The following is a 24476-nucleotide window of genomic DNA, read 5'->3' as shown; positions in this document are numbered from 1 at the left end:
TAATGAGCACAACTTATTCTCTTCCATTCCTCATGAAACACGCTGAAAAACTCAACAAGAGGAGGAAGAACACCCAAACATAGCCAAAACCCTTGAATAATTCAATTCAATTCACCATATCTTTTCACTTCGAATTCCGATCGCCGCATCGTTTGCAGCCACACATCCGCGGTGTCGAGTTCTACAAAACCCGGTGACTAATTCGGTAAGAAAGTCTCAATTTCAATTTCAGTTCTTCCTTTCCCAATTTTTTGAATATTGGATATAGTGAGTGTTGAGATTTTGGTCCTTTTATGTTATAGGATTCGATTAGTTTGAGGAAAATGTTCAATCTTGCTTTATTGGTGTTTGAGTAAGGTGATGATCCTAGAATCCTAGCTAATTCATTAATTTTGTGTGTTGAGTTTTAAATTTGGGTATGTATATGTGATAAATGTGTTAGGTGTACGTATATATGTGATATGAAACAATTGGATATGTTGAAAGTTTAATTGGAAGCTTGGGATTTGGTGCTAGTTGCTGAAATTGGTATTGAGGACTTGCTTCTTGCCTAAGTGGGTTATCTTGGGTTATACGAGAAAATCGGCCAAGGAATGATTTAGGTTTCTCGTATTTAATATATAATGTCTTGTAAAAACTTAGGCTAGAGGACCATAGGATAGGTTGGAAGGATTAAGTATGTTGAATGCTTAGTACTTATGGTAATGATTGATGTTTTCGATTGAGCATGTGTTGGTGATTATTTTTGTGGTTGAAATAAAATGCTAAAATTGTGATTGAGTAATGATTAACATGTTGATGATGTTGATTATGCATATATGATGGATTGTTGATAATCTTGTCGATTAAAGTGAGAAATTTAGGTGTGAAATCGTGTAATATTGAGGTATAACTGATTGTGGTTTGATGTGGAGATTTTTAGTGTTGTGTTAGTGTGATATGGTTGCTGTGTTGAATATATGTATAGGAGGTTGGGATTGAGTTTGGATTTTAATGAAAATAGAGGTTGAAGATTTTGTGAAAATTTGATTTTTGGCCGAACTTCGGCGAGCCATAACTCAGCGTCCAGACTCTCAAATTGTTTCAAACCTGTTTCATATGAAAATTGGATCCGTGAAATTTATGCCATTTGAAGAATGGATAAAAACTGTTTTAAAATGAGAAAGTTATGCGCGTCGGAAGTTCGGTATGTAAAATTGAAATTCTGCAGACTTAGCCATTTTTGACTAATCTGCAATGTATGCGTACGCGGACCCCTCCATAATCTGTGTTTCAAGCTTGGACTTTCTCTTTCTTGCTTCTTTGATGATCATTTTAGGGAAGGAGCTTTCTCTTTCTCTTTCTCACTTTTCTGAGTTTTGTGATTTGACTAAGACAGATGAGAGAAGAACGTTGCTTTGGGAGCAAGTTGGAGGGATTTGGTGAAATCAACTCGGGCTTGGATTGGATCACTTCTTTTTGCCCGTTTTGATTTTTATCAGCCTTGTTTCCTCATGGGCTTTGTTTATTTATTGACCCACCAGCCTTGCTATATTATTTTCATACCAATTTGGGCTGCTAAACTAAGTTTTGGCCTGCAACATATAATATATAATTAGTAACATATACTAAATTATAATCAACACTAATTATTTATTTTTTCCAAAAATAATATTTGTCATCACTAATTAATTTATTTAATTTCTTAACTCAACAATCTCCCCCTTGATGACAAACATAATCAAGCAATAACCAAAAGTATTTGTATTTTAGTAAAGTTAAGAAACTTCCTTTGATTGATGTTATTTGATTTTGAGTTGCTCCCCCTTTCTTTTTCAAGAGTAGCTCCCCCTGAATTTATATTTTTCTCTTTGTTCCTGTTTTACATTTTACTTAAAAAGAACACAATAAAAAGCTACACACATTTATCTTGTCTAAGGGGTATCAAACAAGCAACACCACATAGTCAGCCCAACATCAAGCTAATATCAGTAGCCAAAAGATTCAGCATATGAAATCACGTTTTAATGCAGCATTCAGACAAAAATTCCAAAAAAAAATACTAGTAGCTTGCAGCAATACCAAAAAATCATAGGACACATCATTTACCATCTTAGTATCCTATTGCTATTACTCCCCTTTTGTCATCAAGGGCGGATAATAAGCATGATCAACAAAAGCAATGTCTTGAATCCTGCAGGAAAGAGTCAGATAACAGTGCACAGTACTAACTAAGCTATCAAAGGTGTAACAGTATTTAGAGTTATTACAGTCATCTAAAATAAAAACAGATTAACAGTAGCAAAAGAAAGAGAATTTATGAGACAAAAAGAGAGCAGCATCAGCAGTTTTCATGAGACAATTTTTAGGCATTAGAACCATTTCCCTCCGAACTAGCTTCCTCTTCAACATCAGTGGCATGATCTTCATCCTTTTGAAGGTTATCAATGAAAGTCATGAACACAGCCACTCTATCCCTTGATTTTCTTAGGAAATTCTCATGCTTGCTAGCTAATTTCCTTTGCTCTTTGCTCATAGCAATCACGTGATTGGATTGGGAAACGAACTCCTGAACAACATCTTTGACCACATTCAACAGAGCAATTTCTTTCCAGTAGAGATGGATGTACCTTCAGTGGAAAGAGAAGGAGATTCCTCAGGAACAAAGTCATCATCTTCATCATCTAAGACCACCCTTTCAGATCGAGTAGGTCCTTTGGGCTGTTTCACTGAACCACCCCCTTTCAGGTATGAATGTCTATTTTAATATTCCTCATTGGTCAAGTCAACACTAAAATACTCAAATATGCAAGTTAGAAACATGCCATAAGGAAGTGCTTTGTCTTTTTCACTCCTAACAGAGTCAAACATATATCTAACCATCAAGTATGCAAATAAAATTTCAGTTTTAGTGAGAAGGGCATATAAAACAAGAGTATCAGTGTAGAAAACCCTTTGATATGAGCCACTTTGAGGAAGTATAATATGGTTGACCATTCGGTGCAACTGAGCACGCTCATATCCTAGGGCTTTGTGAGTGGGTGTAATGCCATCAATTAAAGAAATATGTTCACAAATGTAAGCCAATGCATCATTGTAATAAATTCCAACACTTTCATCTCACTTAACTGAAGTGTAAGCACATGGCCCAACATCAGTATACTTCAAAGCATCACTGATAGTTTCGTTGTTTAAAACTATGTCTCGGCCCTTTACATATGAGTGAGCAGTGCCTTCATGATAAGTCGTGTTGGCATAAAATTCTTTGACCAATAAGGGATAAACAGACTTTTTGATGTCAAAAAGATGATTCCAGTCCAGAAAAATCAAGTTATCAACAAATGGAAAACCTTTTCTTTTTAAAGATGGCAAATTGGCTAGAAAAGATGGACACAGGGTATGATACTGGATAACATCCTCAAAAAAATCATTATTCATGGCAGATTTGAATCTATAGGGGTTATAGTTTGAATGAGAGGTCAAAAAATGGGCTTTGTGATCAAAAGGTCCAATGTCTGGTTCTTTTACTGATTTAAGAGGAACTCGAGCTTTACCTTGTTGAGATCGCACAGGAACCGACCTGGATTTGTGTTGAGTTGGCTTGGGAACTGGTTCCTCAGCCGCCGGACGTTTGCCTTTGGAGGAGCTAGGTTTTGAAGAACCAGGTTTTGAGGAGCCTGGTTTGGAAGGCGTCGCCTTTGGTGGTGGCGTCGGCTTGGCAGAGGCAGGGAATCTAGGTGTGGTCTTGGTCCGCGCCATGGAAGTAGTTCTTGGAGTAGAGGTAGGAGGAGAAGGTGAGGGTGTGAAGGTTCGGTCGTGAGAGCAAGTTGAAGGCTTTGTGTGAGGCTTGAAGATTTTTTCACGAGGAGGCCTTTTAGCAATGGTTTTCTTCCTCATTTGGTAATATTTAGGCTTTTGAGGGAAGAGAAGCAGTAAAGAGAGTGGGAAGAAACCGAAGGATTTGAGGAGAAGTTATGGAGGGAAGAGAGGGAGTGTTGGTAACCGTACCCAAAAGAAAGTTTCTCAAACCATGCAACTGCATCACCACTGATTTGACTTGAAAAGACATGACCTCATTAAAGAAAGATTTTATTTGATTTAAAAAAATTAATTTTAAATTTTAAAAAGATTAAACTGAAACCCTTTTTGGACCAGAAGACATTAAATGAAAGCCTTTTCAAAAAATAAACACACAAGCCAAAAAATCATCAACCAAACAAAAAGTGTAACATTTATATTTGGGCCCAGAGATGGTTGGATTTAAGGAAACACATTAGACCACTCCAGATCTAATTTATGAGGTTGGCCCAGAATAACTTTTACTTGAAACAAGCCCAGAACACGCTGATAGAAAGGAGTGTTCTTCATCTGCCCAGAATTGTCTCATACCTGTTTATGAGACAAAATACTCCAGCAAACAGATTAGCAATATTTAAACGAAGAATCATAGCTCAAAATTCCTAGGCTAGTCCTAAGCATGCAGAATCTGTCCTCAGCGAGTGGTTTTGTGAAAATATCTGCTAATTGCTCTTCCGATTTAACAAATTGAATGCTAATATCTCCTTTTTGGACATGTTTTCTAATTGAGTGAAATTTCACTTCAATATGTTTAGTCCGAGAGTGCAAAACTGGATTTTTGAAAATATTAATGGCATTCATGTTATCACACAGTAGGGGAATGTTTTCAGCATTTAATTTGTAATCAGCAAGCTGTGTTTTTAACCATAAGAGTTGAGAACAACAAGAAGAAGCAGCTATATACTCAGCCTCAGCAGTGAATAGAGCCACTGTTGGCTGTTTCTTACTTGACCAAATATTTAAGGACTTCCCAAGGAAGCAACATAAGCCTGAAGTGCTCCTTCTATCAACTCTATCACTAGCAAAATCTGCATCACAATAACCAACTGCAGAAAAATCATCAATCTTAGGATACCAAAGACCAAAATTAGATGTGCCATAAACATATCTAATGATCCTTTTAACTGCAAAAAGATATGACTCTTTTGGTTTGGATTGGAACCTAGAACACAATCTAACACTTTGCACAATATTGGATCTAGAGGAAGTTAAGTACATAAGAGAACCAATCATTCCTCTATACCTAGTTTCATCTACATCTTTCTCAGTTTCTCCCTTATCTAGTTTTGAATTAGCATGCATGGGAGTTCCCATGGGTTTGGCATTTTCCATACCAAATTTTTTAACTAATTCCTTGGCATACTTCTTTTGATGAATGAAAATATCATTTTCAGTTTGTTTAATTTGCAGCCCAAGAAAAAAATTAAGTTCACCCATCATACTCATGTCAAATTCACTTGTCATGAGTTTTCCAAATTCAGAACAAAGGGATTCATTGGTTGAACCAAAAATAATGTCATCAACATATATTTGGACTAGAATAAAAGAATCATTAGAGTTCTCGATAAATAGAGTTGTGTCAGTGGTGCCTCTTTGAAAACTATTTTTCAAAAGAAAAGAGCTAAGTCTCTCATACCAAGCTCTAGGAGCTTGTCTTAAACCATAGAGAGCTTTAGATAATTTGAAAACATGATTAGAATGCTCTTTATTTTCAAAACCAGGAGGCTGCTCCACATATACTTCTCTATCTATCACACCATTCAAAAATACACATTTCACATCCATTTGATATAATTTAAAACCACAAAATGCAGCTTAAGCTAAGAGAAGTCTTATGGCTTCCATTCGGGCAACAGGGGCAAAGGATTCATCAAAGTCTATTCCTTTTTCTTGGTCGTATCCTTGTGCCACTAGCCTTACCTTGTTTCTTGCAATGCTACCATCTTCTCCTAACTTGTTCCGAAATATCCACTTGATGCCGGTCACTTTCTTTCCACTTGGCTTAGGAACCAAAGTCCAAACTTGGTTCTTCTCAAACTCTTGGAGCTCATCTTCCATTGACTTTACCCGAGAAGGGTCACTAAGGGCTTCCTTAACATTTTGAGGCTCCATTTGAGAAAGAAGGGCAATGTTAGTTCTTTCATTTTCTTTTCTTGTTGAAGACCGAATTCTAACCCCATAAGAGACGTCCCCAATGACAAATTTCTCAGGATAATTCTTCAAGAATCTCCATTCACGAGGTCTGGTGGACTTGGAGGCAGATTCAGTCACCAAGGGATTTTGGGGGTTGCTGTTTCCAGGATCTCCTTCAGATTCATGAGACAAAATGGAATTGTCTCTTGAATTTTCAGCAGTTGCAGTTTCTGGTTCAGCTTGGCCAGAATTTTCTTTTTCATGATTTTGAGCAGTTTCATCTTCCCTTTGATCTTGATTTCCTGCATCACAATCTTCCAAAATGCTTTGCACCAAATTAGTATAGCAAAATGTAACATGTATGGACTCCTCAATAATCCTAGCATCTTGATGATAAACCCTATATGCTTTACTAGTTATGGAATATCCTACAAACAAACACTCATACGCCTTTGGATCAAATTTACCCAAATTATCCTTGTTATTTAAAACAAAATATTTGCATCCAAAGATGTGCAAGTAGTCTAAGTTTGGTGGGTAACCTTTTCAAAGTTCATAAGGGGTTTTCTTAAAAAATCTCCTTATGATTGTTCTATTCAAAATGTGGCAAGTCGTGTTAACCGCTTCAGCCCAAAGAAATTTTGGAACATTACTCTCACAAAGCATAGCTCTTGTCATCTCTTGTATGCTTCTATTTCTTCTTTCCACAATACCATTTTGTTGTGGGGTTCTTGGACAAGAGAAGTTGTGAGATATTCCAAATTCCTCACAAAAGGATTCAAATGAATTATTTTCAAATTCAGTTCCATGATCACTTCTTATAGAATAGATTTTTAAATCTTTTTCATTTTGAATTTTCTTGCAAAAAGGTTCAAAGGCCGAAAAGGCTTCATTTTTGTGTGCAAGAAATAAAACCCAACCAAATCTAGTATAGTCATCCACAATCACTAAACCATAATGTTTACCACCTAGGCTTTGAGTTGTTGTTGGACCAAATAAATCAATGTGTAGCAACTCAGGTGGTCTTTTAGTAGAGATGTCTTCCTTTGGTTTAAAAGAACTTTTTGTTTGTTTTCTCATTTGGCAAGCATCACAAGTGATGTCTTTGTCAAACTTTATCAAAGGAAGGCCTCTTACTAATTCTTTCTTTACAAGTTTGTTTATTTGAAACATACTTGCATGGCCCAATCTTTTGTGCCATAACCACTTTTCAGATTCTTTAGAGTGAAGACAAGCTAGATTTTGATCCTTTAGTTCATCAAGAGTAAGTCCATACATATTATTAAAACGCTTGGCAACAAACATCACTTCATTTGTTTTTTCATTAACAACACAGCATTCAAGTCTTTTGAAAGTCACTAAATATCCTAAATCACACAACTGACTTATACTCAAAAGATTGTGCTTCAAACCACATACCAAAAGTACATCATCAATGAAAGTAGATTGCTCATTACCTACTTTTCCAACAGTAATAATTTTACCTTTACCATCATCTCCAAAGGTCACAAAACCTCCATCATACTTATTTAGTTTGATGAAGTAAGTTGATCTTCCAGTCATGTGCCTTGAACATCAACTATCCATGTACCACATGTTCTTTTTGTTCTTGGATGCTAGGCAAATCTGCATGAAGAGTTTGAAGTAGCCTTAGGTATCCAAATTAATTTGGATCCTTTGAAGTTAATCCATCTTGGTTGCCCAAGTGCATTGAAATCACAAACAACATTGTAAATTTTGTTTCCTACAATCCTCTTTTCAATGAAACATTGTGCATATGAGTGACCAAATTTCTTGCAATTAACAAAATAATTTTCTGATGTGTGTCGCTGAAATTGAGGTGAGTTATATTGCTTGAAATGATTAAAGGGTTGAAATTTTTTGGTTTTTGGAGGAGATGCATTTCTTTTGATAAACTGATTTTTATTAAAATTATTCATCTTTGCAAAAGCATTTTCACCAGAATTTCTTTGAATATTTGGACTTTTCGAATAAGAGGTTTTGTTGTAAAATGGTGGTTTCTTGAAAACAACCTCATTTTTCGAAAGGTATCCCAAACCTGGCCTGTTTGGGCTTGGTTCGGTTCTTGGTGAAGGCTCAGTTTCACTAGTGTATACTTCATCAAATTTTTCTTCAAATGTTGGAACATATCCAATGCCAGATTTGTTTGGTATGGATTTTGTATTTGATGAAGAAGCTATAAACTTTATAGAGGAAACATTAGAAACTGCATCTTCCTTGGCTATGTAACCTATACCAGATTTTTCAAACAAAGGTCTTTGACTTGCAAGTAATTTGTCCAAGTTACTAGAACCTTGAGCAAATTTTGCTAAGTCGCCATTCAGCCTTTTAATCATATCATTTAATCTTTCATTTTCAGCAATTAACTTATGAGAAGGATCCACAATATGCTTTCCTTTTAATTTTTCAAGTTCAGATTTTAGAAATCTGTTTTCTTCAATGATGTCCAAAGCACATTCGGTTTCCTTCACTTTTTCTTTTAAAAAATCATTTTCAGCTCTTAACACATCTCTTTCAGATCTGCATTCATTGTACTTGTCAAGCAGTTTTGAGGTATTTAAAGTGAGATCATCAATAATAGCATGTAAATCATCAATGGTCAAATCATAATAATTTACCTCATCAAGATTGTTGTTTCCAGCCATGAAGTAGTCTTTATCTTCACCTTCAGGTTCTTCTTCTTCATTTGAGTCGTTCTCAAGATCCTCCCAAGCTGCCATGAGTACTCTCTTCCTTTCATTCTCTCCTTTGTCCTCTTTTTTGAGCTTTGGACAGTTTAACTTGAAATGTCCAGCCTCCTTGCAATGATGGCACGTCACCTTGCTCAAGTCGATCTTGTGCTCCTTTGAGCTTGAACCCTTGTATTTGCCCTTATTCTTCATCATCCTTCTAAATCTCCTAGCAAAAAACAAAAGCTCATCATCTGAAATACCATCACTAGACTCTCTCTCTTTTGGTTCTATTTGTGACTTGAGGGCTATTCCCTTTTTCTTTGAGTCTGTGTTTGTGTGTGTGGCTTCATAGGCAAGGAGTTTTTCTCTCAGCTCATCATAGGTTATGGGACTTAGGTTGTTGCTCTCGGTTAGGACAGTGGCAGTGGTTTTCCATTCTTTTGTGAGACTTTTAAGGAGTTTTCTCACCAAGGTTTATTTTGCATAGTTTGTACCCATAGCATCAAGGTTGTTGATTATGATTGAGAATCTCTCAAATGCTTCATCAATGCTTTCTCCATCCTTCATGTTAAACATCTCGTACTCTTTTCGCAGCATATCAATCCTCGTTTCTTTGACTTGTTTAGTGCCTTCGTGTGTAACCTGGAGTTTTTCCCAGATTTCTTTGGCTGTCTTGCATCTAGACACCTTCCGATATTCTTCAAAGCTGATAGCACAGTAAAGAAGGTTGATTGCTTTAGCATTCAGCTCCATCTTCTTCTTATCGTCTTCATTTCATTCAGCTTCTTCTTTTGGAGTCACCACTCCATCAGCACTTGTTTTTGTTAGAATCTTGGGACCGCTCATAACAATCTTCCATATGTTGTAATCAATGGATTGGATGAAGATTCTCATCCTTTCTTTCCAGTAGGCATAGTTCTTCCTGTTGAAGAAGGGTGGCCGGTTGTTTGACTGGCCTTCAGTGAGGGTGTAGGCAACTGTGGTTGTGCCCAAGTTGTTTGCCATTGGATCTTTGATCCAAGCGGTTAAGCTTGATTCTTGAGACCTTAGCTCTTGATACCAATTGAAGGTTGTGGTAGGCTTAGAGAAGGGGGTTAAATCTATGCCTTCCTTTTAAGTTGCTGTTATGACCCTTTTAAACAAACTTTCAGTTCTGATTTTGTTTGTACTCAGCAGCGGAAATTTATGAGACAATTTATTTTTGTCTCATGAATATCAGAAAACAGAACACAGCAGAGAAGAGAAAAGCTAACACCAGCATATATCCTGGTTCGGTTGCCTTGTGCTATGCAACCTACATCCAGTCTCCTCCACAACTATGGAAGAATTTTCACTATAGTTAACAGTATTACATACACCAATTTCACATGATTGACCCAATCCTTTCACACTCAAGTTCTAACCTAACTTGACATTGGCTATGCTAATACCTAATTATTCACTCTTAGTGCTAACCCAACTAAGAAAGGGATACCTCACAGGTACAAGATACAAGACATAGACATACCTAAAGAAATCAGAAAATAACTCTAGGCTTTTCTCTCAAGTGTATCACTCATCCTTTTTCCACTCATGGCTTTTACTTGAGTTTTCTCACAATGCCTTTTCTCACAAGAAATTACAGAAAGATAAACATAGAAAAGTACATCACAATCTGTAAAACATGAAGGAGATTGACTTCATCAACAGCCTCTTTGCTATGTGATAAACCAGATTTGCAAGCCTCTGATTCAGTTCTTCATACTGGCGGAATGCACCTTTGATTAGGAAACACTGTCCAGTTAGATGAACTTCTTCAAAGAGCTCTTCTCAGAACATACACCTTAGATTCACTAGTTTTTTCTCCTTGACTTTTGAACGAGCAGCAAGCCTCTTTTATCTCCTTGCATGTTGCTGGGTTCACCTTCCTAGGTCAACATCTTGAGCCCTTAGCTTCACCAACCCACAGACTCACTTTTTCTCATTAATCCTCAGAGTAAAAACTTTACTTCTGACCTTCTAAGGTTGACCGAAAGTCATAAAGCAGCAACCACAATAGTCTTCCAATGGTCAACTTGATTTGAGCCCTTGGAAACCAACTTGGTCCCCAAGACATGTTTGAGACCGTAGATTTACAGCAGAGAGGAACATAAATCCTCTTTTCCATATAGCTCAAAATGGAGATACAGAGAGTTGAAGATGAAGAGAAGAAAGTGTGTTGCTTGTAAAAGGAAATGGGTTACCTTTAACCTAAGCTTGATATGGTTTGAATTTGCTGATTAGACTTCTGTGTTTCAAGCTTAGACTTTCTCTTTCTTGCTTATTTGATAATCACCTTAGGGAAGGAGCTTTCTCTTTCTCTTTCTCACTTTTCTGAGTTTTGTGATTTGACTAAGACAGAGGAGAGAAGAACGTTACTTTGGGAGCAAGTTGGAGGGATTTGGTGAAATCAACTCGGGCTTGGATTGGATCACTTCTTTTTGCCCGTTTTGATTTTTTTCAGCCTTGTTTCCTTATGGACTTTGTTTATTTATTGACCCACCATCCTTGCTATATTATTTTCATACCAATTTGGGCTGCTAAACTAAGTTTTGGCCTGCAACATATAATAAATAATTAGTAACATATACTAAATTATAATCAACACTAATTATTTATTTTGCCCAAAAATAATGTTTGTCATCACTAATTAATTTAGTTAATTTCTTAACTCAACAGTACTCAATAGTCTGGCAGTGTACTACCTAAGCTTGTACAAAATATGCCAAAAACAGTAGCAAAGAAGTTAATCTCACTGCAGAAGAGATTTTTGTGGAGCAACGAAGATGATAAGCATAGAATACTATTAGTGAAATGGGAAATAGTACAAGCTCCGAAAAAGTTAGGAGGTCTGGGAGTGGGGGATGCAGTACTTCAGAATACCGCACTGTTATTCAAATAGTGGTAGCGATTTTCTAAAAAAAATTATCCATTATGAAAGAAGATTGTGTGTTCTTGTAAGAACTTAAATCCTAATGTATTGCTTTGTCATCAATCTGTATCTGCCAGAGGGGGACCATGAAAGGATATTTGCCAGTTACAAATCAAAGAGCAGGAGGTGAGGGAGAAGATGATTCGGGGTTTATCTTTGAAAGTAGGTAATGGTAGACAAGTCCGATTTTGGGAGGACAGTTGGTTACCGACTGGTATATTAAAGGACACTTTTCAAAGGCTTTTCTTGGTTTCAAATCAGAACGAATCTGTTACAAGGGATTGTGGTTTTTGGGATGGGCTAGAATGGATATGGAATTTTCAGTGGAGACGGAAACTATTCCAATGGGAGTTGGAACTAGTTAACCAACTTCATGAAGTTCTACGATCAGTCAAGTTAACAACTGAGAGAGATGACCAATTGGTGTGAAAATTTGATAAATCTAGCGTTTATTCTACTAACTCCTTTGTGCAGGTTTTTCAGGCGAAAACACTTTCGGAGAAAATTACAAACTATAATTTCACTAGTTCCATTTAGAGAGGTTTAGTACCTCCACGTATTGAGTTATTCACTTGGTTTGTGCTAGTTAGTAGATTCAATAATAAGAAAAGATTACGTAGGTTAGGCGTTATCGATCAGCATGATAGCGTGTGTATTTTATGTAAAAAGGATGTTGAGGACTTTCACCACTTGTTTCTTCGTTGTCAGTTTATTTGGCAGGTGTGGTGTGTATGGTTGTTTGACTATGGCAGATTGTGGGTTGTTCCAAGAACAATTAAGCAACACTTTGAAAGTTGGACGGGAGTGACCGTAAGGAAGGAAGAACGTAATAGGTGTCTAATTGATTTTTTTGCTGTTGTTTGGCATATATGGATGAAAAGGAACGACAAAATTTTCAGGAGTCAAGAAGCAGGAATTGCAAAAATTATTAATAGGTCGCTTACAAGTTGCAAGGATTGGAGTAGAGATGATCCAAATGATTGTTGATGACAGTGTCGTAGATGACTATGGATTGATTATTGTTTTTGTTTAGTTCTTGATTCTCTTGTTGCACCATCTTGTTGTGTTGAGCTTCTTTACTTAAAAAAAAAAACATATATTTTTATACAAATATCAAGATATCAAGAATATTTGATATATGAATGATTGATATTTTTTATTTTTATTTTAATAATGTCATTTTTTTATAAAACTAGTCAAATATATAATAAAAAATAAAAAAATACTAGAAGCCATCAGAATTTATTATTTTTTATTAGCATTTAGCTATTAATTCGATTTTTTTAGCCTAATTTTTTAGTCTAGTAATCCAATAACATATTTTATCTCATATTTTTTAAACATTAATGAATAACTGATAATAAAAAATAATAAATTTTGATAGTTCTCTAACATTTCTCATAAAAAAAATTACATGAAGAGTGGTATTATAAAAAATAGAATAAAATTATAATTTTTTAAAAAATATACATAATTATTACTTTATTAGTAATTTTTGTTGTTAGAATAACTTTTAAAAAACATTTAAAAAGTTTAACTTAAACCAGCAAAAGTTCCTGTAGTTAAAGTTTTTGTTTTTACACACATCATGATGTTATAAATTTTTGTTTACATGCAAGTACGTAGTTTTAAGTTTTAACTTTTAACTAAGTCGAACGCGAATCTCGCTTGAAACTCATTCCAATTTTCCATATAAGCCTTTCGAATTTCAAAAATTGCATCCATTCATTATTATTCCATCGCCTTCTTTCTCTCTCTCTCTTAGCTTCCTCCCTCTTCCTTCAATCTTTTCTGCACAAACAAATGCAACAACTTAATTAGGGTTACACCAAACCCTATTATTTCAAATCTCCAAAAAATACTAATTAATTTAATTAATTAAAATGGCGCAAAATATCAAAACGATCAAGTACTTCCACCGGAAGTTCGTCCAAGAAGAGCAGACGGCGCCGGAGGACGTTAAGGAAGCTTTCGCCACGTTCGCGGAGGGCGGCGACACCATGTCCGCCGGCCAGCTTCGCGAATTCGTGGACAAGGTTCAGTGCCAACCGCAATACACCGTCGAGGAGTGTGAGCGGATCATGGAGACCTTCTTGAGATCGCGAAGGGACGAAAGTGATAATGATGAGAACAACAAGAAGAAGAAAAAGGGCGGCGACGGCGACGGTAATGACAATGGTGGTTGTTGTTTCACCCTCGAAGAATTCTTCCAGTTCTTGTATTTTGATGAATTCAATGCTCCTCTCTCTCCTGAGGTATGATTGTGCTTTCTGTCTCTTATCATTCTTTTCAAATGCTTATTGTTTGGTCAAAAATTACATAGGAATGTTATAGGCATCAATTTTGTATACATAAAGTAATGGATGAAAAGTTAAATAAGATAAGGTGTGTCGTGTATAAAAGGGGTGCATAAAAAGTGATGTAAGTATCATTTCTCAAAATTGTATCTGTTAGTAAAATTATAATTTTTTTTAATGATAATATACCGTACAAGAGAAAGAAAAGAAGTTTGTATGGATGAGTAATTGCCTCAACAAAATCTTCCTTTTTTCCCTTTTTTTATTAAAGATTGTATATTTGGTTGTAAATTTTAAATATTTAAATTCAATTTTATGATATTTTATTTCTGACGAAATATTGACTAAATTTTTAGAGTGATCCTTTAGATTTACATTATGTACTGATTTAGTTTCTGAAATTTTAATTATTATTTTTGAGGTTGATTTTCAGACACTATAGTAGAGTCTCTTGATCCCTTTTCACTAGTAACTTGTAGTGAAGTTTCAAAGGTCGATGTTTGTTTTTTATACCAAAAAAATGGGTGCATTTTAGATGCAAACATATATCAAAACAATGTCATATCTATTCAGTTCATCACTTTGTTTATTGAGTCACTGTTAAAAAGGGAAAAGAATGATTACTATGATAGAGATTAGTTTCAAAAATGATAACCAAATTATTTTAACCAAATTCAGAAATAATTTTACAATTTAGGCATCTTAAGTTCATAGTATAAAGGATGGATATTGGGGTGATTTTCCAGGTACATCATGACATGGATGCTCCATTATCACATTATTTCATAAACACAGGGCACAATTCATATCTCACTGGGAATCAACTAAGCAGCGATTGCAGTGAGGTGCCAATCATACAAGCCTTGAATAAAGGTGTTCGAGTTATTGAACTTGACTTATGGCCCAATTCAAATAAAACTGATATTGATGTAGTTCATGGAAGGTAACGTAGCTATATTAATCTCCTACTTAGAGTTTATTAATTTGATATATTATATCATTAATTTATAAACATTGATGTGAACATTGTAGGACACTTACTGCTCCTGTGTCACTATACAAATGTTTAGTGGCCATAAAAGATAATGCTTTTGTTGCTTCTGAATACCCAGTCATTATAACTTTAGAAGACCACCTTACAAAAGATCTTCAAGCTCTAGCTGCAGAGGTAATAATAATAATTCAGAAATGTTTGATAACCAAAGAAAATCAGCCAAAAACAGTCATAACTTGTCTTATTTAGCATTTATTAATTGTTGCGATAATTAATTAATGCTAAATAAGGCAAGTTCTGGCTGTATTTTTGTCTACCTAGCATTATCCATAATAATTAAGATTATTCCATTACTTCCCTTAATTAACTGAGTGTAAATGTAATTAATTAATTAGTTAATTAAGGTTTGTTACGTTGTTTGTAGGTAACAAATGAAATATTTGGAGATTTGTTATACTACCCTCCAGAAGATGCAATGGATGAATTCCCATCACCAGAATCATTAAAAGGGAGAATCCTAATATCAACAAAACCACCTCCAGTTGATGAACTAAGAGATACCTTTTCCAAGCGTTTGATAAAGGATGGTAAGGAATCTGAAAGAGAATCTGCTGATGAAGCTCTATCACCCCCTCCAAGCATTGGTTCTGATGTGGACGCTTGTGATAGGGTAAGCATTTTGCATGTTTTCTAATAGAATATAAGTGACAAATAAATTCTTTAGAATTTATATTTGGAATAAATTAATTTTTAAATAAAAATTATTAAATTATTCTACTAGCCTTATAATTTTACTAAATTTTTAATTAGATTTTTATATTTTCTTTAATTGTATCTCTGTACTATATCAGATTTTGTAATTAAGTTCTGTCGTTATAAAAATATTAGAATCAACCGAATATTTTATTAAATAGAATAGAATATTCATTTAAGTATTAAACATATTCGTATTATTTAACAAAGTATTTCGTTAATTTTAACGTTTTTGTTATAGTAAAAATTTAATTACAAAATTTAATATGGTATAGAAATTTAATTTAAAAAATTATAAAAATTTAATTAAAAATTTAATAAAATTATAAAGACTAATAAAATAATTAAACCTTAAATTTTGTAGGATAATAATGATAATAAATGATAGATACATTACATTCTTTTGTTTCGTGTAATTAATTAATGAAAGGATGTGACATGTCTATCGTTTATTTATCTGTTACCGTGGTTTTTTTATATGATAACATAAACACGTTTACTCTTTTATGGTACATTTGTGAAATTTGATTATAAGATATACATGGTTATTATGTAATTTACTAAGTGGAAATATATAAAATATATAGTACAATGCAAGTAGTGATCGTGAATGTGAAGAAGAATTGACGCCTTCAAGTGAGATACATAGTGGAGTAATTCATTACAAAAGAATGATTACAATCCATGCTGGAAAACCCAAGGGTCATATAAAAGATTCCTTATCAGTTGATGGCAAAGTTAAGCGTTTAAGTTTGAGCGAACAGGAAATTGAAAGGGCTTCATCTTCTTATGGAGATGATCTTATTAGGTATATTTAATTCATTTAAATCTATATTTAATCATTCATATTGTTGACAACCTTAACAAATTAGACTGAGATGGTTGAGTTGTCCAGTTTTACACAGAGGAATATTCTGAGGGTGTATCCTAAGGGGACACGTGTCAACTCCTCAAATTTCCGGCCACATATAGGGTGGTTGTATGGAGCACAAATGGTTGCAATGAACATGCAGGTAAAGGACTTAATTATATATGTTATGGTGATTCAACAGAATTATATTTATAAAATATTATAAAAAAAGTTAAGAAGATTATTTTGATATTATTAATAAAATGATAACATATATTGTTCTCATTTAAAATGTTCTAAGTAACCAATACTTTTTTATTTTATTTTTTACATTTAAACTAATACTTTTTTTTTCCACTAAGTACTGATTTTCTAACATTTTTCTACTCGTTAAGACATGTTATTATCTTTTACAATCCCGCTATGTTGTTAATAATATTTTTATCAAATTTCTGTCAACTCTTATTTATAATTGTGTTTAATAAAAGTATCTTTGTGAATATGTCTAATAAAAATGTCTTTTTTATGGATGTATTTAATAGAAATATCTTTATAAATATATTTTTTGGATGTATCTCTTTATATATGTGTTTAAAATATAATAATTAATTATTGTTAGCAATAAGTTGGCAGATAATATGTTGGTACCCTATACTTTTCCTATCTTTTATGTTTAGCTAAACGATTTTGTTAGATAGACAATGATTTTTGTAAATAATGTGAACAATAAGCTCTATATAAAATTGATCCAATAAAATAAAAAAGCGCTCCATCCTAAATTACCTGTTAAACCTTAATATTAGGATAATTATCTGCGTACCTAATGAATTAAACATCCAGCCATTGTTAATTGTGCATGAGTAAATCGAATCAAAATAAATAACCATCTAATTAAAAATAATGAACATAATTATCTACATACCTATTAAATTGAACATCTCACATATTCATTTTTCACGTTATACCTATTAAATTGAACATCTCACATATTCATTTTTCATAGTATTCTAATTGTTTACGTATACTTTTTCTTAGCTAAATAAAAGAACGTCACTTCATTAATGACATTTAATTAGTAGATCTATGCTAATTATTATTATTATTATTATTATTATTATTATTATTATAGAAATGTTATCAAAATTCGATAAAATAAGAGATTTAGTATTAATATATAGAAATTATATCAAATCTATAATAATAATAATAATAATAATAATAATAATATCTAAGAGCAGTTGTGTTATGCGTGCAGACATATTTCTTTGTTGTATATATAATTATATATGATGTTAGTGGCAGTGGCACCATTAAGATATAATCACTTTCTTTAATTTATTTTGTTGATGCATGTCAACAATTAACGCATTTTTTTTTCTTTATTAGGGGTATGGAAAATCTCTATGGCACGCACAAGGTTTGTTTAGAGCAAATGGAGGGAGTGGTTATGTGAAAAAACCTCCACTCCTAATGAACAAAAATGATGATGGCCAATCTAATATTTTTAATCCCAAAACACCATATCCCACCTCCAGAATTATGAAGGTTAGAATATAATTATATTCTTGGTCAAATTACTAAATGGTACTAAAAAATTTACATTGCTGAAAAAAATAATTTTTAAATATGCAAACAAAAAATAAACCTTTAAATAATTTATGAAATATTAAATATGACAAAAATAACAATAAATTTTATGTTTTTATGAATAGCAAAAAAAATTTGTATTTAGCAAATCACTACTTATTATTAATTTGATCCATTTTTTTAATAATATTTAAATAAATATTTAGAAGGTATATATATAAAAAAATTGGAATAAATTTTGTATTATTTTGTTATTTTTCAAAAAAAAAAGGGTCATCCACAATAATTTTTTTTTTTAAAAATTCACTTGACATAAAATTATAAAATTTTAAAAATAAAAAAATCTTATTTTTTCAATAATGCTTATAAAAAATTGTATCAAAATTTAGTTTTAAAATTTTTTTAGAATATATATTTAATATTTAATTTTTTTTATCGCGTTTTTAAATTTTTTTGAAACTTATATGTGTTCGCATCTTTTAGAGTCATTTTTATCAGTGATATTAACTTTTAGATACTATTTTAGCAATTTACTCTTATATATATATATATATAAACCTCACAAGTAAGGTGGCTACTTCTACAAATATATTTTCGTAAAAATGATATTGTGAATTGTTAAAAGGTTGAATCAAACATGTAAAACCATCTACTAATTCATAATATTATTTGACATGAAAATGTTTTCGTTAAAATAACCACCTTTTGTAAATCACAATTTTTTTAAATTTTTACATGAAAGTTTTACTAGCAGTTGTATAAGTAACTTTAATTTTCTGTTTATATACAAATTAAAGGTTAGTGAAATTCTTTTGAATATCTCCTGCGTGAAACTATATAGGTGAAAATATATATGGGAACAGGGTGGATTTCTAATTTCAGCAAAACACACTTTGATACGTTCTCTCCACCAGACTTTTACATAAAGGTGAGTTTCTTAATTTTCCATATATATTAGAATGAAATTAAAGAGCATTCCAGTTGTCATATATAGTTGAATATTTGTTGTTTACTTGTTATCAAGCTACATTTTTTGTTTCTTTTTTTATTTCTTTCTGGAATTGCACTAGAACGTTGGTTTAGTTTTTAAGATTCAATATTCATAATTACCCCCCTCCTTTTCAAAGGTAACATAAGTGTTTCGTGATATAAACAAACAACAACAAAAAATCACAAAAATAAAGACAGAAAAATTTATCTTGGATTCTGAACCTCCATATTTATTTAGAGAAAAAAAGAGTGATATTTTTCTAGCCCTTTTTTATATTTAATATTTTTCGTCAAATTTTTCCCTTATGTTTCTACCTTTAGAAAGTATAATAAGAATTCTTTTCAATTTTATGATAAATGAACTTCTGCATCTACTATTTTGTATTGGTGACTCTAAAAATTAGTATTCAAATGCTGCAAATAAAAATGTTAAAAGGAATACTAACTAGTAAACATTTAAATTGGTTTCTAAAAGACTTCAGATCACATATTTTAGTTTTTAATATATTTTAGAATTTAATAATTGTACTATAACAAAATTTGTTAAAAATTTATCTGTCTAACGCATAATAAAAATTTTATTAAAGACGACAAAAAAAATTAATCTTTTGTAAGAATAATTTTAAAAAACTTTTAGAATAATAAAAATATATTGAAAATCAAAGTATTTCATGTAAAATTCATTAAGGTTAATTTAAATATTTTCTCTAATTAAAAGAGTATGTATTTGATGAATGTATGAAAGTGCACTTTACAATACAGATCAAAGTTGTATAAAAAAATATAGATTTTTTTTGTAGCTATTTTTTTATTGTACAAAAATTTTTTTTTTTAGAGATTCAACTTGTTAATAGTACTATTTAATTTTATAAAAGAAAAAATCTGTAAACTCTTATCTTTACTATATAATTCATCATGTATGAAAACAGGTGTCTATACATGGTGTACAATATGACAAAGCTAGGCACAGAACAAGGGTGATTTCAGATAATTGGTTTCCAGTTTGGGAAGAAGAATTTGAAATCCCATTGAAAGTTCCAAGTCTTGCATTGGTTCTGATAGAGGCAAGAGAGTATGATAAGCATGAAAAGGATGATTTTGGAGGCCAAACATGTTTCCCTGTCGATGAAATAAGACCGGGCTTCCGTTCAGTCCCTTTATATGATGAAAAGGGCAATAAATATAGCCATGTAAAGCTTTTATTGCGCTTTCAATTTCAACATATTTAGAACATTCTTACTTCTCTCATCTCTCTCCATCTATATCTATATCTCACTTTTAAAGTTTAGATATGTATATTAAATTTAGGGAAAAAAACATCAAAATTGTATATTATAGTAGTAGTAATATTACAAAATCTTAATTATAATGTCTTTAATTAATTTTCGGTAGTTGTAAAATAGTTATCATGATAATGGATGATTACACTACAAGAAAAAAGGCCTATGGCCACGCTTTTTTTTTGCCACGTTTTAAAAGCGTGGCCAAAAGTAGTCAATGGCCACGCTTTTGTGAGGGTGGCGATTGAATATAGATTCAGCCACGTTTTTTTTTTCGCCACGCTTCAAAAGTGTGGCGAAAAGGGTCAATGGCCACGCTTTTGTAAGGGTGACAGTTGAATAGAGATACGGCCACGTTTTTTTTCTGCCACGCTTCAAAAGCGTGGCCATAGACAAAAACAGGGACGTTTTGAAAGCGTGGCAACAGGGTTTCACTACAGTAGCGTTTATAAAGCGTGGCCATATCCTAGTGCTCTTTTGCCACACTTTTAAAGCGTGGCCATATCCTGATGCTCTTTTGCCACGCTTTAAAAGCGTGGCCAAAAAGTTTTTAAAAAAATAACCTAATAACCCGCCCCAAAGGCCCAAACCCAATAACCCCTCATTGGCAATCTCCCCTCGCTGCGCCATTTTGAGGATTTGAGGAGAAGAGCTCAGATCCCCGCCCTCGCTGTGCCATTTTGATGTCATCGCCATTCCCTTCCAGCTTTCGGCCATCCCACACCCGCCGTAATTGTCCTCCACCACCGGCGCCACCAGGCTCCTCGAACCCCAACCTGACCACGTACCTGTACCACACCGACACGGGCCTCGTGACTCTAACATGGTCACGCTCTATCTTAGGCCGCTCCCTCCACGCCCACGTCCACAACCACAACCCCTTCGATTCCCCTCCTCCTTATAAAGCCCTTCATATTCTGGAAGAAGCACGGATCCAAAACCCTCTCTTCCACCACGTGACTCTTCTGGAACCTCTCCAAGGCCAAGTTCTCTTCCTTCTTCTCCCCCGAACCCCACTCCTCCTTCTACCTCGCTCTCGTCGTCCACAACCGCATCGTTCTCCTCCTCGGCGATTCCCCCAAAGACGCCTACTCCAAGTCCAAGGCTCTCCACGCGAACAACCCCCACTCCCTACTCCTCAAGAAGGAACATGTCTTTGCCGACACCGTTTACTCCACCACCGCCATTTTCGGCGGCAAGACCCACCGTATTGAAATCGACTGCGGCTCCTCCAGGGATAACGACTCTGCCTCCTCCAAGCTCTCTTTCTCCGTCGACGGCGACAGGGTGCTGCAGATAAAGCGCCTCAAGTGGAAGTTCAGGGGGAATGAGAGAGTTGAAAGCACGGAGGGAGCGCCGGAGCTGTCACGGAGGGAGCGCCGGAGCTTCTCCCGAAAGAGAAGGATTCAGAAGGCGGCGAAGGTGGAAACGAACAAGGACAACAAGGGAAGGCGTCAGAGGGAGAAGAACGAGCTAGCGAATCGCCTTGCGAAACTGAGTCGCAGTGCGGCGTGATGAAGAGTTCAGATAAACCTCCGAAGGGGTCGAATTCAGGAACCCTAGCTGCTGAATCACCTGTTGTGAACAATCGGAGTGATGGTACGGTTTGGTTTCAATGAGTATTTGCATTTTTTTTAATCTTCAAAAATCTAAATGAGTGATTTCTTTGTGGTGAAATGGTCCGGTTGGGGAGCCCTGCTATGCCGAATATGGATGTCAAAGCTGAAAGTAAGGTTAGAGCATTTCCATGATAACTTGTTACTATTTTTATTATGTTTCTTAAATTGAGATTTTAAGTATTGTTTTGCTGTGATCGTTTTAAATTTTGTGGGAATCTCACTCTTCGTGTTCATCTGCTTGAAGTTGTAAATTGTACTTGTACATATGTGATACGTGAGAAGGGCTGGTTTTGGTTATGGTTAGAATTTTCTGAGCTGCCTGGTTTAGGGTTGTTCTTATCTTTCTTAATGTTGAGTGTATAGTCTGAGCTGCCTGGTTTAGGGCTGGCTGGTTTTGTTTATTGTGCTGTTTTGGTGTTGAATTCTGGACTTGTGATTGCTGTTTATTGTATTTTTTTTCATTGTCCAAAATAGATGCTGTGAAAGTGTTACTGTTTCATTAATTTTTTTTTCATTAATTGCTGGTTTGTAAGGCAGAGAGTGGTTGGCACAAGGAAGATGAAATCCTTGATGACAGTTGGGTTTAGCAAAGTAGAAAGAAAGGGCCAGCTACCTCGCATCTCGATGGATTGAATTGGGAGGTGCTTGTTGTCAATGAGCATATCTTCAAGTTTGAACTTTGAAGCAAGTTCCCTAGTGCTGTTGAGATGTTATGTTATGCCTCTCGAATTCCAGGTTATTTTTTCAACCATTTGGATTGTGATAAGGAAAATACTAATCAACTATGATATGGTTTGCGTATTTGTTTGTCCTTGGTTTTATTCAATTTCTGCTGCTGAAGGAAGTTACCACCAGCATTGAATCAGGGGAAAATTAGCTTTTTGTTTAGTTTATTAAGTAATGTTAGTACCAGAGATACATTGATCCACAGATGCTGTTAATTATTGAACTCAATTTTTCGAAGGTTTTTATGAAGTATACTAGGATTGTATCATAATATTATGCTGTAGTTTTTTGCAGATCTGTGTTTTCAGTAAATAATCAATCGAAGATTGTAAGCAACTGCTTGGATAGGAAGTAACAAGCATAAGCATTTTCCATAATTTATCTTATAGGAATAGCTTATTGATTTTCCATAATTTTGGGGAAACTAGAAACAACCTGTGCTGCTTTGCTCCTATGTTCCTTCCCACTTCTTCCGTGTTGGTTTATGACTGGTCAGTCTTCTCTGCTCCAAAGGTCACTGATTCTGCTGGTATGTTGTGAACGTAAAGATTTTCCCTCAAATTGTTACCTTGTTGCTGAATTAAATACAGATTGGTAGGTAGATCCACTGAAATGACCCAAAATGAATAAAGTTCTTTTCAGCTAGAAGGCAAAATTCTAATTTAAGTCCTGACAAACAAATTTTCAATTTGTTTTTACTGTTTTATTTTTGGCAGAATTTGTGTGTATTGATTGTAGAGTTAGTGTAGTTTGTGTTTTTGAACAATTTAGTGTAGTTAGTGTACTTATTGCCCCCTTTTTCGCTTGGCTATTATCTTGGAGTTTAATTCATGCTTGAAATTGCACGATCATGCGTACATTCTAGCAGAAGAGATGCTCAATCCAATCCTTTGGACTATCTGTAACTCTATCTTCATGCTCAATATCAGATAGAATGCATAGCTAAATTTATCTGGATTTTCTTTATTCATTTGTTCCATTTTCTACTTTTTATGATATCTGCGTTAATTTACTGTTCCCATTTTTCTTCTTCTAGATTTCAGAACTGTGATGGCAATTCTTGGTAATGGTCTCCTCTAATTATCATTCTTTTTTTATCCCCCTCTCTTGTCATGCCCAGTAGCAGTTTCTCATCCCCTTCCCCCCCCCCCCAAATTATATAAACAGCTCAAAATATAGTGTTTGATTTAATCTGATTTTGATATATATTAATATGCAGGACCTGTTGAAGTGGTAGATGATGTAACAGGTGGACTGAAAAGCTATAGTTTTCTCTCCAATCAAGATGATTAGGCTTTACCTGAGTTCTCAATTTAGTGTAGTTAGTGTAAATTGCAGTGGCATTATAGCTTGTAGGATTTAAGTTGTATTGTTTCTGTATTTTTTTTCAGTTTTTAGTTTTGGAATTTGAACTCGAGATTTATTTTGTATTTGAGTATTAGTTTTTTAATGTATAAAACAGTTATAGCAAAAATTATATGTCACTAATTATTATTTGATTTGTCTTGTAATAAAAATTGCATACTATATTTATAAGTTTGGTAATAAAAAAGAACTGAAAAATTTATATTTTGTATCGCTGAAGGTAAAAATTAGAAAAAGGATTTTTTTTTTTAAATTTTATAAGGCTATTGCCACGCTTTTAAAGCGTGCCTGTATCTCTGGCTATGGCTACGCTTTAAAAGCGTGGCCATATCTCTCTCTATCGCCACGCTTTGAAAGCGTGGCCATATCTCTCTCTATCGCCACGCTTCAAAAGTGTGGCCA

The 24476-nt window shown here is 34.0% G+C and overlaps 1 protein-coding gene and 1 pseudogene across 1 annotated transcript; both read left to right on the top strand.

Annotated features, from left to right (window-relative positions):
- The first annotated feature begins 13496 nt into the window (after positions 1-13496).
- On the top strand, positions 13497-20313 carry LOC107606651 (phosphoinositide phospholipase C 6-like). Its single transcript, XM_088493486.1, has 9 exons — positions 13497-13868; positions 14657-14853; positions 14943-15078; positions 15329-15574; positions 16245-16465; positions 16553-16670; positions 17894-18052; positions 18936-19022; positions 20014-20313. The coding sequence occupies exons 1-9, from the start codon at positions 13497-13499 to the stop codon at positions 20311-20313; spliced, it is 1836 nt and encodes a 611-aa protein (XP_088349612.1).
- Positions 20314-21047: 734 nt separating this feature from the next.
- On the top strand, positions 21048-21879 carry LOC148550320 (uncharacterized; annotated as a pseudogene).
- The last annotated feature ends 2597 nt before the right edge of the window (positions 21880-24476 follow it).

Source organism: Arachis ipaensis, chromosome B7 (genome assembly GCF_059453495.1).
Source record: "Arachis ipaensis isolate K30076 ecotype BB chromosome B7, ASM5945349v1, whole genome shotgun sequence".
NCBI classification, from domain to species: Eukaryota; Viridiplantae; Streptophyta; class Magnoliopsida; order Fabales; family Fabaceae; genus Arachis; species Arachis ipaensis.
This window is presented reverse-complemented; position numbering and strand designations above follow the sequence as displayed.

What these genes read in the sequence shown, in the direction of transcription:
- LOC107606651 (XM_088493486.1), top strand. Translation starts at nt 13,497, where the DNA reads ATGGCGCAAAATATCAAAACGATCAAGTACTTCCACCGGAAGTTCGTC. An exon ending in ATTGATGTAGTTCATGGAAG is followed by an intron (nt 14,854 to 14,942) that starts GTAACGTAGCTA and finishes TGAACATTGTAG; the next exon opens with GACACTTACTGCTCCTGTGT. An exon ending in CACCAGACTTTTACATAAAG is followed by an intron (nt 19,023 to 20,013) that starts GTGAGTTTCTTA and finishes GTATGAAAACAG; the next exon opens with GTGTCTATACATGGTGTACA.